At 45.8% G+C, this 16,160-nt stretch overlaps 1 protein-coding gene across 2 annotated transcripts in view; it reads left to right on the top strand.

Annotated features, from left to right (window-relative positions):
* STX8 (syntaxin 8) overlaps positions 1 to 15,820 on the top strand; it is a 287,100-nt gene extending 271,280 nt beyond the window's left edge. Inside the window, exon 9 of one of the 2 annotated variants that reach the window (XM_030208103.1) lies at positions 14,276 to 14,348. Coding sequence is in view for 1 of the 2 variants with exons in the window: in XM_030208102.1 (XP_030063962.1) it covers positions 14,276 to 14,343 (68 nt within the window). In the remaining variant the exon portion in view is untranslated. Of the gene's footprint in view, positions 1 to 14,275 lie in introns of both variants that reach the window. The other variant, XM_030208102.1, reaches the window with a different exon arrangement.
* The last annotated feature ends 340 nt before the right edge of the window (positions 15,821 to 16,160 follow it).

A 16,160-nucleotide genomic window follows, 5' to 3' on the forward strand; every position in this document is an offset into this window, starting at 1 on the left:
GAGCCTGATAAGGCCAGGGATGGGGGAGGTCTGCAGTGGAAGGGGGGGTGTTCTGCCCCTTGGGGTTGGGGAGGATTGGATGCTGCAGTGGTGTGGACAGGTTGGAGCGGATGATTCAGAGGGGATCATAGTTGGGGGGAAGTGTTTGGTGAGGGGGGAGGAACAGGTGCTGATGGCTGAGGCTATGCAAAGCAGTGATTTTGAAAAGTTGCTCCCACATGTATGTGGAGAGTCACACAAGTGCAGTTTGGCATGTGAATTCCCCTTTCCATGTGCTTGACAGATAAAGTGGTATAGCAAATACTAATAAGCGTAATGTGTATAGAAAGAAGAAAAAATCTTGCTCTCTGGTGTGAATGGGTTTCAGTATATCCATATTAAATATTCATGAGACTATACAGTAATATAGTAGTTAACAGCAGTAATGGAACAGTTGGCCTATTGCCTGCCCAGTTCGATACTTGTGCATTGTTCTTTTCCAAGTCTTTTTCAGTACATTTAGTCTGAGATCCAGATTAATGTGTACATAAGTATTGCCATACTGGGAAAGACCAAAGGTCCATCAAGCCCAGCATCCTGTTTCCAACAGTGGCCAATCCAGGTCACAAATACCTGGCAAGATCCCAAAAAAGTGCAAAACATTTTATACTGCTTATCCCAGAAATAGTGGATTTTCCTCAGGTCCATTTAATAATGGTCTGTGGACTTTTCCTTTAGGAAGCCGTCCAAACCTTTTTAAAACTCCGCTAAGCTAACCGCCTTTACCACATTCTCTGGCAATGAATTCCAGAGTTTAGTTACACGTTGAGTGAAGAAAATGTTTCTCTGATTCATTTTAAATTTACCACATTGTAGCTTCATCGCATGGGTCCTAGTCCTAGTATTTTTGGAAAGCATAAACAGACGCTTCACATCTACCCGTTCAACTCCACTCATTATTTTATAGACCTCTATCATGTCTCCCCTCAGCTGCCTTTTCTCCAAGCTAAAGAGCCCTAGCCGCTTTAGCCTTTCCTTATGGGGAAGTCATCCCATCCCCTTTATCATTTTTGTCGCCCTTCTCTGCACCTTTTCTAATTCCACTATATCTTTTTTTGAGATGCGGCGACCAGAATTGAACATAATATTCGAGGTGCGGTCGCACCATGGAGCGATACAAAGGTATTATAACATCCTCATTTTTGTTTTCCATTCCTTTCCTAATAATACCTAACATTCTATTTGCTTTCTTAGCCGCCGCAGCACACTGAGCTGATTCCTAACATACTACTGGAACCAGTATCTGTTTGCTCATCACAGCCCAAACAGCTGTTAGCAATCTATTCCTCTTGGGGCTGTCTATTTTATGAAGACAACATAAGCAAATATGTGCCTTTTATAAAACAGGCATCCACAACTAACCTCAACAGCACAAAGAAGCATAAAAAGTTGAATTTATTCACCACAAAATCTTAAATGTATGAGCCCAACATGGCCATAAGGGATGCATCAGGGGCTTGATGTGACAATCCAGTGGTGCAGTCTAAACAATTCCACCTACTGCACATAAAATAGTTTCTCTCTTGAGAAACAGTAGCAGCAATTCATTTCACCATAATGGTGGTGATCAGCGCATCCTGGGATGCGCTGGGTAGGGCTTCCATTCCATATAAGGGAAGCTCTTATTATATGGAATGGAAGCCCTGCCCAGTGCATCCCAGGATGCACTGGGCAGGACTGGGCACCGTCATTTTGGAGGTGATGCTAGTAGGAGGAGGGACTAGAATTGCGTCCCTCCTCCAAGGTACCGGGACTGGGGGGGGGGGGGCGTAAATCGCAGTTACAGTTGCCACTAGACCACCAGAGTATGGACAGGAGGTCCGGTGACCTCCAGCCCTCTCTTCTGGTCACGGTCACCAGGGCCTTACCGATTGGGGTGTGGAGGGTCCACTGGACCCCCAGCTGACACAGCCCGGGCGAAGAGCTGCATCCTGCTTCCAAGCTGGCATAGGGTTTTGAGCAGTAGAGTGCCATTGTTCAGCGCACTCTACCTTTAATCATGGGACGCCGGAACAAAAGAGCGCACCAGTATACATTTGCATGGATTAACATGCTACTTATGTTGATCTGCTGTACACTCTTTTATTCCAGTGCTCCATGCGGCTGATCATGGCTTATGGCTATCTCCCATAACAAGTTTGAGAATCATGGCAGGTAAATGCGAGCACTAGTCCAGCATTACCTCTGATCATCTGCCCCTAAGAAACTTATACATGTATGTTATAGACTAGCATCTAACACTAGCATGTGTAACTGCCCATTATTCCCAAAATTCTATAAATGGCGCTTAAAAATCGGGTACTAATAATCATTGGCACTAATTGGCATTAATTGAAAATTACACACACATTTTTAGTTACGGAGATCCCTGCATAAATTTTACCTTTGGCTCCCCAAAGGGGGAACGGCCATATGAGGGTCTTGGGCAGATCAGTGGCACTTAGCCGGCACTAACCAGTTTAGTGCTACTGAAAATCAGCGAATAGCCCCAAACAAGTGATTTAACTAGCCCTGAGCAGTTTCTGGCTAATTACATTGATTTGCATATTAATCCCCAACTTTTTAAATGACATATGTTTGGAATTTATGTTTTGGTAACTTAGCCTAATACCTGTGCACTGGACTTCATGGAGTGTATTGGAGGACAGATGCTGTAACTAAAGAGGCCTCGGTATAGCTCTGACAGTAATGGACAACTGATGCTTCTTCCTTGATATTTATCAGCCTTTTTTTCTTCAGTGCACTGCGATTCCAGATGTCACAAATTAATCCACTGAACAAAGTAAGTTTCATTCTTGTAGCTTTAGTATCTAGTCGGATTCTTTGGCAGCAAGATTAGGTTCTGTGATGAAGACAATCCGCAGTGACCTCTCTTTATAACAGGTCAGGAGAGGAGGAACGTGGGTACATATGAAGATGGTTTTGTTCCAGAATACCATTTCCAAACCTGCTCCTCAAGAACCCCCTACAAGTTAGTTTTTCCAGAGTAACCAAAGTGACAAATGACGTTTAATGTGAGCTAGTGGAAAGTGATGCATATGGAAAAGAAGAACCCAAATTATAGCTACGCCATGCAAGATTCCACGTTAGGAGTCACAGACCAAGAAAAGGATCCTAGGTGTCGTCGTTGATGATAAGTTGAAACCTGAGATCAGGCTGAGATCATCTTTCGGTAGAACTTATTGAGATTCCTGGGCTCTAACTATAGGCATTCCCAAGTCTCAAAATTTTCTAAAAATGTTTTTTAGCATTTCCAATGCTGGAATTAAGGGTGATTTAGGAAAAAATTAGCAATCTTAGGTTGTTCTTCCTACTTTGATTATCCAAATACGCTTGCTTCCGAGCTAAAGTATTTCTGTCTCTCACAGTCACCATTGAAAATTCTGAAATTTCTTATTCCAAAGCACCCACCTTAGAAGACTGATGGCCTAAATCCACAGACAGTCTTAAAGTCTTCCTTCAACAGTGAAATTTCACCTCTGAAAAAGATTGAAAAGAAGAAGTCAGATCTTGAATAGCGTCCCATAAGGACTCCATTTTCACCACAGCTGGGGTTTTTTACCTCCCCAAGGCTCAAGGAAGTAGCTCCCGGGGCGGGGGATGACTCCACTCCTTCTCATCCACTCATTGAAATGGAACCAAACGGAGAAGATGCAGCAACTGGTCCCCCTTTTGCCACCACTGGGGAAAAACTCAATTCGGGTGCCAGAGCCGCAGAGAGATATAGCCAGGCCCGGGGCAGAATCGTACTGCTGTCCTCCCCACTGGCACTGCCCCCCACTCGCACCACCGCTCGCACCCACCCGCCCCCTTACCTTTCTGTCTTTGTCTCCAAGGTGGGGGGCCGGGCCTGGGGAATTTTGCACCCTTGTCTCCTCCCCTCGGCAGCCCTGGCTCCTGCTGCCTCTAAACTGTTTCTGGGTCACGGAGGAGCTATGTTAGATGGAGGACTTAATGAAACTCCATCTGTGCTGCAGTACGATGATCTTCTTGCAGACCCAAGAGTCCGTATCTTCCCAGGGTTGCCTGTATTGAGGGCAGGCTCACCCTGGGGTTAAAGAGGAAAGCCTCCTTTGGTTTCACCTTTCACTTTCCCATACCTCACAAGGAAGCACACCAGGACAACAAGGCAAATCCAATGAGACATGGAACTCACTCGCACATGTCTGCTTCAGACGCCATCTTGGCTTGCTGTCCAGTATGAAGCTTCTTAATTTCCCCTCTCTGGAAAAATAAACTGGCATAGCATATGGTATATGCGTGGGCACGTTATCCGCCGGATTCTATATATCGCGCCTAGAATTCTGCACCGAAATTCAAGCATGTTCTAAAACAACATGCATAACCTAGTTGGCTTAACAAGCCAATCAGCGTTTTGACAGCACTTCAAGCTTATAATGAGCATTAATTGACAATAATTAGAATTTATCCACATAACTAGGTAAGCATATTCTGTAACGCACAGCACCTAAATTCTAATTTGCGGAGCTAAAAAGGGGCTTGGTTATGGACAGGGAAATGGGTATTCCAAAAGTCACGTGCACTGTTATAGAATATGCCCCTCTGCATCTAAATCTACACACCGGTTTTTCTCCGAGGACAAGCAGGCTGCTTGTTCTCACTGATGGGTTACGTCCACGACAGCCCCTCCAATCGGAACACTTTCTAGCAAAGTCCTTTGCTAGTCCTCGCGCGCCGATGCGCACCGCGCAGGCGCGGCCGTCTTCCCGCACGAACCGGCTCGTGCCGGCCAGTCTTCTTTTGTCCGCGCTCGGTACGGTCGTGTTTCGCCGTTCGCGCCCCGAAAGTTGACCTCGCGCATCGTTTTTCGACTTCGCTTAAAAAAAAAAAAGGTGTCGGAAGGAGACCTTTATGGCTTTCTCCCTTCCCGTACTTCTAGTTTTGCCCCGGTAAGTTTTCTTTCGTCGTCGGGGTAGGCCCTATTTAGGCATCGGTTCGAAGTTTTCTTCCCCCTTTTTTGTGGTGCCATTTTCGCCATTTCGAGTTTTGATCTTGCCGGCGCAATTTTTCCGCCCATGACATCGAAGTCTTCCAGCGGCTTCAAGAAGTGCACCCAGTGCGCCCGGGTAATCTCGCTCACTGACAGGCACGCGTCGTGTCTTCAGTGTCTGGGGGCTGGGCACCGCCCGCAGGCCTGTAGTCTGTGTTCTCTTTTGCAAAAGCGGACTCAGGTAGCGAGATTAGCCCAGTGGAACGTTTTGTTCTCGGGCTCTTCGTCGGCATCGGCACCGGGAGTATCGACTGCTTCGACGTCGTCGGCACCCGGACCTTCATCCTCACCCCCGATTGCATCGAGTGCATCGAGGCATCGGCCCTCTGCATCGGGGCGACATCGGAGGGCTGCGTCGGCGGTATCGAGACCTCCTCGTCTGCTGATGTCGTCGGACGGTGGTGCTTCGTCTGGAGTGCAGGTGAGGGCTGTCCATTCCCCTGCTGGTGGCGGTGAGCCTTCGGGTGGGTCTCCCCCTACCCTGAGGGCTCCTGCGGTACAGCCCCCCTGAGACCGACCTCCTTCGGCCTCGGCCCCGAGGAAGAGACGGGTGTGGTGATGCGGAGACTCTCATGGCTGCGTGCCTCCGACCTGGAGAATAGAATCCAGCAGCGGTTTGCGGACTCGCCTTGCCGTGCGGATAATATTTTTGGAGAGAAAGTCGAGCAGGTGGTAGAGCAGCTCCACCAGCGGGACACCGCTTTCGACAAGTTCTCCCGCCAGCAGCCTTCAGCCTCTACCTCTACAGGTAGAAGATTTTTTGGGGGAAGGAAGACTGTGCCCTACTCTTCTGGCAAGCGTAGGTACAATCCTCCTTCTCGACAGCCTGCGGCCCAGGCTAAGCCCCAGCGCGCTCGCTCTCGTCAGCAGCGTGCGACTCAGCAAGGCCCCTCGGCTCCCCAGCAAAAGCAAGGGACGAGCTTTTGACTGGCTCCAGCAGAGCATAGCCTACATCCAAGTGTCAGTGCTGGGCGACCTGCCAGTCGGAGGGAGGTTGAAAGCTTTTCACCAAAGGTGGCCTCTCATAACCTCCGATCAGTGGGTTCTCCAAATAGTCCGGCAAGGATACACCCTCAATTTGGCCTCAAAACCTCCAAATTGTCCACCGGGAGCTCAGTCTTACAGCTTCCAGCACAAGCAGGTACTTGCAGAGGAACTCTCCGCCCTTCTCAGCGCCAATGCGGTCGAGCCCGTGCCATCCGGGCAAGAAGGGCTGGGATTCTATTCCAGGTACTTCCCATCCTAGACCTAATGGCCCTGAACAAGTATCTGGTCAAGGAAAAGTTCAGGATGCTTTCCCTGGGCACCCTTCTTCCCATGATTCAGGAAAACGATTGGCTATGCTCTCTGGACTTGAAGGACGCCTACACGCACATCCCGATACTGCCAGCTCACAGACAGCATCTGCGATTTCAGCTGGACACACGTCACTTCCAGTACTGTGTGCTACCCTTTGGGCTCGCCTCTGCGCCCAGAGTGTTCACAAAGTGCTTGGCTGTAGTAGCAGCGGCACTTCGCAGGCTGGGGGTACACGTGTACCCATATCTCGACGATTGGCTGGTGAAGAACACATCCGAGGCAGGAGCCCTGCAGTCCATGCAGATGACTATTCGCCTCCTGGAGCTACTGGGGTTTGTGATAAATTATCCAAAGTCCCATCTTCTCCCTGTGCAGAAACTCAAATTCATAGGAGCTCTGCTGGATTCTCGGACGGCTCGCGCCTATCTCCCAGAGACGATAGCCAACAACTTTTTGTCCCTCGTCTCGCGGGTGCGAGCGTCCCAGCAGATCACAGCTCGGCAGATGTTGAGATTGCTGGGCCACATGGCCTCCACAGTTCATGTGACTCCCATGGCCCGCCTTCACATGAGATCTGCTCAATGGACCCTAGCTTCCCAGTGGTTTCAGGCTGCTGGGGATCTAGAAGACGTGATCCACCTGTCCACGAGTTTTCTCAAATCCCTGTATTGGTGGACGATTTGGTCCAATTTGACTCTGGGACGTCCTTTCCAAATTCCTCAGCCACAAAAAGTGCTGACCACGGATGCGTCTCTCCTGGGGTGGGGAGCTCATGTCGATGGGCTTCACACCCAAGGAAGCTGGTCCCTCCAGGAATGCGATCTGCAGATCAATCTTCTGGAGTTACGAGCGATCTGGAACGCTCTGAAGGCTTTCAGAGATCGGCTGTCCCACCAAATTATCCAAATTCAGACAGACAACCAGGTTGCCATGTATTACATCAACAAGCAGGGGGGCACCGGATCTCGCCCCCTGTGTCAGGAAGCCGTCAGCATGTGGCTCTGGGCTCGCCGTCACGGCATGGTGCTCCAAGCCACATATCTGGCAGGCGTAAACAACAGTCTGGCCGACAGGTTGAGCAGGATTATGCAACCTCACGAGTGGTCGCTCAATTCCCGTGTAGTGCGACAGATCTTCCAGGTGTGGGGCACCCCCTTGGTAGATCTCTTTGCATCTCGAGCCAACCACAAAGTCCCTCAGTTCTGTTCCAGGCTTCAGGCCCACGGCAGACTGGCATTGGATGCCTTCCTCCTGGACTGGGGGGAGGGTCTGCTGTATGCTTATCCTCCCTTACCTCTGGTGGGGAAGACTTTGTTGAAACTCAAGCAAGACCAAGGCACCATGATTCTGATTGCTCCTTTTTGGCCGCGTCAGATCTGGTTCCCTCTTCTTCTGGAGTTGTCCTCCGAAGAACCGTGGAGATTGGAGTGTTTTCCGACCCTCATCACACAGGACGAAGGGGCGCTTCTGCATCCCAACCTCCGGTCCCTGGCTCTCACGGCCTGGATGTTGAGAGCGTAGACTTTGCCTCTTTGGGTCTGTCAGAGGGTGTCTCCCGCATCTTGCTTGCTTCCAGGAAAGATTCCACTAAGAGGAGTTACTTCTTTCTATGGAGGAGGTTTGCCGTCTGGTGTGACAGCAAGGCCCTAGATCCTCGCTCTTGTCCTACACAGACCCTGCTTGAATACCTTCTGCACCTGTCTGAGTCTGGTCTCAAGACCAACTCTGTAAGGGTTCACCTTAGTGCAATCAGTGCATACCATTACCATGTGGAAGGTAAGCCGATCTCAGGACAGCCTTTAGTTGTTCGCTTCATGAGAGGTTTGCTTTTGTCAAAGCCCCCTGTCAAGCCTCCTACAGTGTCATGGGATCTCAATGTCATTCTCACCCAGCTGATGAAACCTCCTTTTGAGCCACTGAATTCCTGCCATCTGAAGTACTTGACCTGGAAGGTCATTTTCTTGGTGGCAGTTACTTCAGCTCGTAGAGTCAGTGAGCTTCAGGCCCTGGTAGCCCAGGCCCCTTACACCAAATTTCATCATAACAGAGTAGTCCTCCGCACTCACCCTAAGTTCTTGCCAAAGGTTGTGTCGGAGTTCCATCTGAACCAGTCAATTGTCTTGCCAACATTCTTTCCCTGTCCTCATTCCTGCCCTGCTGAACGTCAGCTGCACACATTGGACTGCAAGAGAGCATTGGCCTTCTATCTGGAGCGGACACAGCCCAACAGACAGTCCGCCCAATTGTTTGTTTCTTTTGATCCCAACAGGAGGGGAGTGGCTGTGGGAAAACGCACCATATCCAATTGGCTAGCAGATTGCATTTCCTTCACTTACGCCCAGGCTGGGCTGGCTCTTGAGGGTCATGTCACGGCTCATAATGTTAGAGCCATGGCAGCGTCGGTAGCCCACTTGAAGTCAGCCAATATTGAAGAGATTTGCAAAGCTGCGACGTGGTCATCTGTCCACACATTCACATCTCATTACTGCCTGCAGCAGGATACCAGACGCGACAGTCGGTTCGGGCAGTCAGTGCTTCAGAATCTGTTCGGGGTTTAGAATCCAACTCCACCCCCCTAGGCCCATGTTTGTTCTGTTCCAGGCTGCACTCTCAGTTAGTTGGTAAATTGTTTAGGTCAGTCTCAGTTATGTCCTTGCCGTTGCGAGGCCCAATTGACCATGGTTGTTGTTTTGAGTGAGCCTGGGGGCTAGGGATACCCCATCAGTGAGAACAAGCAGCCTGCTTGTCCTCGGAGAAAGCGAATGCTACATACCTGTAGAAGGTATTCTCCGAGGACAGCAGGCTGATTGTTCTCACAAACCCGCCCGCCCTCCCCTTTGGAGTTGTGTCTTCCCTTCTCTTTGTCTTGCTACATATGAGACTGGCCGGCACGAGCCGGTTTCGGGCGGGAAGACGGCACCGCGCATGCGCGGTGCGCATCGGCGCGCGAGGACTAGCAAAGGACTTTGCTAGAAAGTGTTCCGATTGGAGGGGCTGCCGTGGACGTCACCCATCAGTGAGAACAATCAGCCTGCTGTCCTCGGAGAATACCTTCTACAGGTATGTAGCATTCGCTTTACATGACATTTCCCTTGCTGTAAATGGATATACATAGTTTTGAGCGCTGTGCTAACTAAGCGTATTCTTTGTACCATGCCTAAATGTAGGTGCCGCTTACAGAATACGCTTAGGTGGAAACTTATTTTGCACTGATTTTTAAGGTGCCATATATAGAATCTAGCCCTATATGCATAAAAATATGTAGTGACAAATTTGAAAAGTAACCATTTCATTTGCTGTAAGGTGATTTGTGACAAATACAACTTACCATGTGACTTTGGGTAGCAGAGGGAATAATTGTGTTTGGTATTAAAAGGTTAATTTTATAAGGGGTGCCTAGGTTATGCAGGCTGGAAGGTACTTATTTTAGAAAGACAGTGGGCACCTCTTTGTCTTTATAAAATACTAGTGTAAATTCTGCAGAGATCATGTGTACATTACATCTTGAGAGCAGGTGTAAATGTTCACATACGATTACTGAAGCAAACACATAAATTAAGGTATTTTATAATCTAAGTTTCATAGACTCATAAGTGACAGAGAGACTATTCATCATGGCATGAATATTGGTCAACAATTAGTACAGTTTGGAAGATGAAAAGCAGTGCAGAATCCATCTGTGCATCTCGTGATGGACTTCATTTAAGGCACAAAAGTAATCAGCGGTTCACAGCTGTCATCCAGAGCTTTTCTGTTTACTTTGGATCTTGTGTTTAGTGACTAAATCTGGAGCCCACGGCCAGCATTGTATTACAGACAACCAAGTGTTCTGTGTAAAATCCCAACAGACATTCTTAACTAGAAATAAATGGGCGCTGTTGGTGTCATTACTAAATACTGTTCTATAAGGGTAGGCATAAGCACATTCCCCAGGTTCTATATAGTGTGACTAGATTTCCACTGGACATCCAAGTGGATTCTGTAAAACACGCATAATTTAATTGGCTCAACAAGCTAATCGGTGTTAACAGCACTAACAAGCAATAATAAGCACTAATTAGTATTAATTAGAATTTACACATACAAATCTGTAAGCATATTCTGTAACACAGTGCACCTAAATTTTAATGCGCGCTGACAAAAAGGGGCATGATTATGGGTGGGGAAATGGTTGTTTCGTGGGCATTCCAAACTTTACGCACATTGTTATAGAATATGACCCAGTGCGCATAAATCCATGCAGGGATTTATGCCAGGTTTTTGTTGGTGTAAATGACTGCATATAGTTTTAGTTGCAGGGAGGTCTGCTTAAACGTATCCAATACAGCGTGCGTAAATCTAAGCATTTCTTATAGAATACGCCTAGGTGGAAATGTTTACCGCACAGACTTTTTAGGCGCCATATATACAATCCTCCCACATACACACACTTCACATAACTGTAAGGGGGAAGAGTACACGTGGGCAGAGCATGGGCAGGACAAGGACGTGTCTCCCAATTACAATGCACAACTATTGAACAATGTAAGCTGTGTGCACTGCTTGCTGAAGTGAAGTGCATCCATTTACTCCTGCCATAGACCTGGTGTAAGCAGACACCAACTACATTAGTATTCTGTAATGAAATCTGGGTATCCTGATGCCATTATAGAATATACTAGCTGTTAAGCCCGTACCAACGGGCTAGTTTTTTGTTTTCCTATGACCCCCCCTGTCCACCAACCCTGCTCTCTGCCCTGCCCTCCCCCCAGCATCTGTTTCCCTCAGTTCGGCCCCCTCCTTCCCTCCCTGCTCCCTCCTACTCTGATTTCCATGCCCATGTCCAAGCCCTCCTCCCTATTGGGCTGTACTGCTGGTGGAGGCGGGGCTTGGACTTCTACACGCTCAGCGTTCCAACTCTACTGCGCATTTGCAGGCGAGTTGGTCACTTGCCGTTTATATGTTTGATAACATCCTTTTCTAACATGGAAGGACGCTCTCCCCCAATATTCAGCGCTAACCAGCCAGAACAGCTGCTAACCGGTTAAATAGTGCTTAACTGGCTATCCGGCAATAATCAGCCGGGAGTAACCAGCTATCCCCCATTGAATATCCCTTGTTAGTTGCTAACGGATAGCTGGTTATATCGTACGATATAACTGGCTATCCATCTATTTTTAATGCCGGTTTAGTGGTCTTATTTGGCCTTGTAAAAAGGTGGGATATCTTTTTCCAGTTTAAAGATAACCGGTTAAGTTTGAGTACTGACTTAGTCGGTTATTTTTATACCAGCTATTCAGTGCCGGTCACCGGAAATGGCCCGGCATTGAATATCCGGGCTGAGCACCAACCGTGGGAGTTTAGCCAGTCTAACTCCTGCAGTCTGAATATCAGCTTTTTTTATTTTTAAATACATCCTTTTTTAATAGCTATGAATATGATTTGCATATATTCAAAGTGACTGAGTAATATTTATCTGTTAAAAAAAAACAAGTTTAAGGAACATTTATTTTTCACTTTTGGAGTCATGATATGATTCTCCTAAATTGAAAGGGCTTTTCAGGATGGATATAGATGAAAATGTTCCTATACAGTAGGGATGCTTTTGCCCCTATGGCACTGGACCATTGAGTGGATAGCTAAGGAAGTTGTTGTATTATCCAGATCCTGCCAAGCTGGGTAGAGGGCTTTGATATTAGGAGATTTAGGTAGTGATCAGCTTGATCCTGACACTTCAATTATCCATGCTAATTTCAAATGTAATTCTTTAGAAAAACTAAAGAGGGATTCATTTATACCATACAACCAAAGACGGCTAAGTACTGCTACAATAAGAGAGAGATCCTAATCATCAGAGCATGCACACCTTAATAGCCTTTATACCATTAAAATGGATCCAATTGTTTAAAAACTGTAGGGAAAGTGCTGGGTTTGTACTGTTCATTTTTTTTCCCACATGTATATTTCTAAAATGTCTGCTCCCACTGTGCATATCGGTAAATGCATGTAAATGCATGCACATATCCTTGTTCAGCAAAGACTTTTGTAAAATACTGACAGAATTGAGCATGACCTTACCAGGATGTCTCAATTCTGATCTCAGAGTTCTAAAATATAGTACAATCAGGCTCATTTTCGAAAGAGAAAAACATTCAAAAGTGGCATGTCTGCATTTGGATGTTTTTCCTCACAAAAACGTCCAAATCAGTATTTTTGAAACCTATTTTTAGACATTTTTCCTCTGAAGTCCACCAGAAGTGCATCCAAATCTCAAGGGGGAGCGCCAGGGGCGTGTTCAAAGCGGAACTTGGGCGTTCCTAAGACTTAGACGTTTTTCAGCCATAATGGAACAAAACAAAACGTCCAGGACTAAAACTTAGACATTATGAGCTAGACCTGTTTTTATTATGAGTAAGGCGCAAAAAGGTGCCCTAAATAACCAGATGACCACTGGAGGGAATAAGGAATGACCTCCCCTTATTCCCCCAGTGGTCACTAACCCCCTCCCACCCCCAAACTGTGAAGAACAGGATGCAGGTCCCTGGAGTAGTCTGTGTTGGGTGCAGTGCACTGCAGACAGGTGGACCCAGGCTCCTACTTCCCCCTACCTGTTACACTTGTGGAGGAAACTGTGAGCCCTCCAAAACTCATCAGAAATCCACTGTACCCACATATAGGTGCCCCCTTCACCTGTAAGGGCTATGGTAGTGGTGTACAGTTGGGGGTAGTGGGTTTTGGGGGCTCAGCACACAAGGTAAGGGAGCAATGGTGAGACGTGTACCTGGGAGAAGTTTTTGAAGTCCACTGCAGTGCCCTATTGCTGTCTTGGGATGTCAGGGACCAGTTACTAAAAATGCTGGCACCTCCTACATCCCAATGCTTGATTTTGGCGCTTTGCAGTTGGATGGGGTTTTTTTTTTTTTTTTTTTCAAAAATGGACTGCAAACCCCCCCCCCCCCCCCCCCCCCCCCCCCCCACCCCCCCCCCCCCCCCCCCCCCCCCCCCCCCCCCCACCACACCCCCCCCCCCCCCCCCCCCCCCCCCACCCCAAATTCCAAATCACAAAATGTCCACAGTATTTTTGCAAAAAAAGATAGATATTTTTCTTTTTCTAAAATGACCTCCTTTCCTATTCCGATTGTGGACGTTTTTTGCAAAACGTCCAAAGTTGGACTTAGACGTCATATCGAAAATGTCCCTCATCGTATCCTGAGCTTGCTATAAGATTTCTATGTAATTTTGAAATATATATTTTGTAATATTTATATGTAACATAAAGAAAATGTGGACATGGGAAAGAAGAGACTAAAGAGCAGACCAAATGAAGAGAGTCTATATAACTTATTCACCACAACATCTAATTAAAAAACTAAAAGCCTGATATGGCCATGTTTTGCCCACACAAGAGGTTTGTCAGGGATATAAAAGAACCAAGTGGTGTGATTCACTACAATAGGCTGCTGTTTTGGAGAGAGCTGCTTCTACCAAGTAGGTGATGCTGCTTGAACACACCACTTGGTTCTCTTATGCCTGTGATGCACCATATATGTAAACCAGCTTTGTTATACCGCAGAAAGGTGGTATATCAAGAATCTAATAATAATATTAGATCTTACAAATTGCCTGCCTTCTTCTTTCCTTGGACAAAGAAAACAGAGAGCCTTGGAGTTGAATTGTTATTCATCTAAATGTAGGAAAATTGCCAGTTGCAACTCAGCTAATATAACCAGTTAAATGTACATATTATTTATTCAAGTATTTATATACCACTTTAGACCTAAGCAGTTTACAGTTTAATTTTACTTGATATCTTATATGATTAGTGGGCTTTTGAAAATTGACCCCTCTCCCTCCCCCACCCCAAGAATATTTTGTTCTCCTTTTCTGTTTTACTGATTACTGAATAACGAAAGAGAAGTGGGTTTTTTTTTCTCTCCTTTTTCTTAGGGATGCTAGTGGTGATCGTACTGCTTCTGATTGTGATTATTGTGGTCGCAGTCTGGCCTACGAAATGACACAGAAAAGATGAGTTCTCACAGAGATCCAACTTCTCTGGAGCACAGAGAAAACTGTGTGTCATACAAACACAATCCTTGTGCTTCGTCAAGAAGTAGGTGAAAACCTTGCACTTCTGGAAGAAACCTTCGCTTGACTTTTGTTGCACACTCAAAGACAACAAACAGCAGAATGGGATATGATGCATTCATTGTGTTGGAATTCAAAAGGACTTCTGGATTGGTCAGCTGAACTTCATAGAAGGACCTAACTATGAATCTTTATGAATCTCTTAATTGGTTGTCACCACTGCCCAATAATGCAATTCCACAGCGATTTTCATTTTTCCTCTTGTTTCCCCCATCATCCATAAGATCTTATTTGTTACAAAAATTATTTGTTTTGTACTTTTCCTTTACTTAAGTGAAGAAGTTTATGTACAACTTTTTTGCTTCCTTTTCATTGGGCTGTTTATGAAATTTAGGGATTTTACATGTTGCAGCAAAGTATTTTATCAAGAAGAAGTATATAGGAAAGCAAAAGGAACCTGAGCACAAGCTCTAACATCCCTTTCCCAAAGACTACCTTTAAAGCCTTTAATTTCGTGCACATTACATTAAATTCAGCCCAGCTACAGTGTTGCTATTTTTACATGTAGTCCCCTTTGTATGAACTCCTTTCTTTGCTTTAGCAGAATGCTGAGGACCAGAGTGCATTGTAATTGGAACAGACTTCACAAAGCCATGGAATTTAAAGTTGAGCTAGTGGTTACAGTTTCTCATATAGTGAGGCTGTGTTGGGCTCAACCCTATCCTTGGCTTAATTTGTTTTCACTTAGTGAGCAAAAGCACCTGCAGAGAGTTAAGTCAGCTTTCAATCATTTTCATGATCCCACAGTACCCGCCATAGCTTTCATATGATTTATGAAACCTTACAAAGCTGCAATAAATAACATTAAAGCTAAGGTTTTGTCTTTTTGATAAATCTACGATCACTGAATTCTTTCTTTGACTAACTGTTAGTATCTGGAAGTCAAGAGAGATCCCTTCACTTTGATTCTGCCTTCTCAGTTTATGGTTTGCTCACCTCTGAGGAAATGGCAGAGTTGGCTTTCACATATAGCATTAAGAAAGTGGTCAGTATTGCTAAGGTTTTACATTGAAGTAAGTCCCCAAGATCGCAAGAAGGAAATAACTTGAGCCGAAAAAAAAACCTGTAACCTGCTCATGGTATCCATTTTCCCATTACAGTAGTTTAACGGTGCCATATGGTGAATTTACTAGTCTGCGTATAAGTTAGCACTTGCACAGATTTAAGACTGTTTCACCTTTCCAAAACTGAGTCTAACAGCTTGAATTGGAAACAGCTTTACTTTTTAAAGATGAAAAGATGATTATGAAAAAGTATTATTTCACTTCATGAATATCTTTCTGAAATCATTGCTTTAAGTGCCAGACTTGCAAAATTGATATAGCAATAATTATTATGAATAAAAAAGTTACATATCACATTTTTATAGCATTTTCTGTTCATTTGTTCTTATTTTATCTTGATAATATAATCTTCCTTTATATCTTTCCATGTGAAGGTATTAGATCAGAAAAGAAAAACTAGTCTCCATTTAGAACAATGTAAATATTCTTTCTCAAATGATATAGACTGCAAGACAACAGATTATTTTTTTTTTGTTACATTTGTACCCCGCGCTTTCCCACTCATGGCAGGCTCAATGCGGCTTACATGGGGCAATGGAGGGTTCAGTGACTTGCCCAGAGTCACAAGGAGCTGCCTGTGCCTGAAGTGGGAAATGAGGGGGCTTTTTGGGCCCTGGCGCACA

Source organism: Microcaecilia unicolor, chromosome 6 (genome assembly GCF_901765095.1).
Source record: "Microcaecilia unicolor chromosome 6, aMicUni1.1, whole genome shotgun sequence".
Lineage (NCBI taxonomy): Eukaryota > Metazoa > Chordata > Amphibia > Gymnophiona > Siphonopidae > Microcaecilia > Microcaecilia unicolor.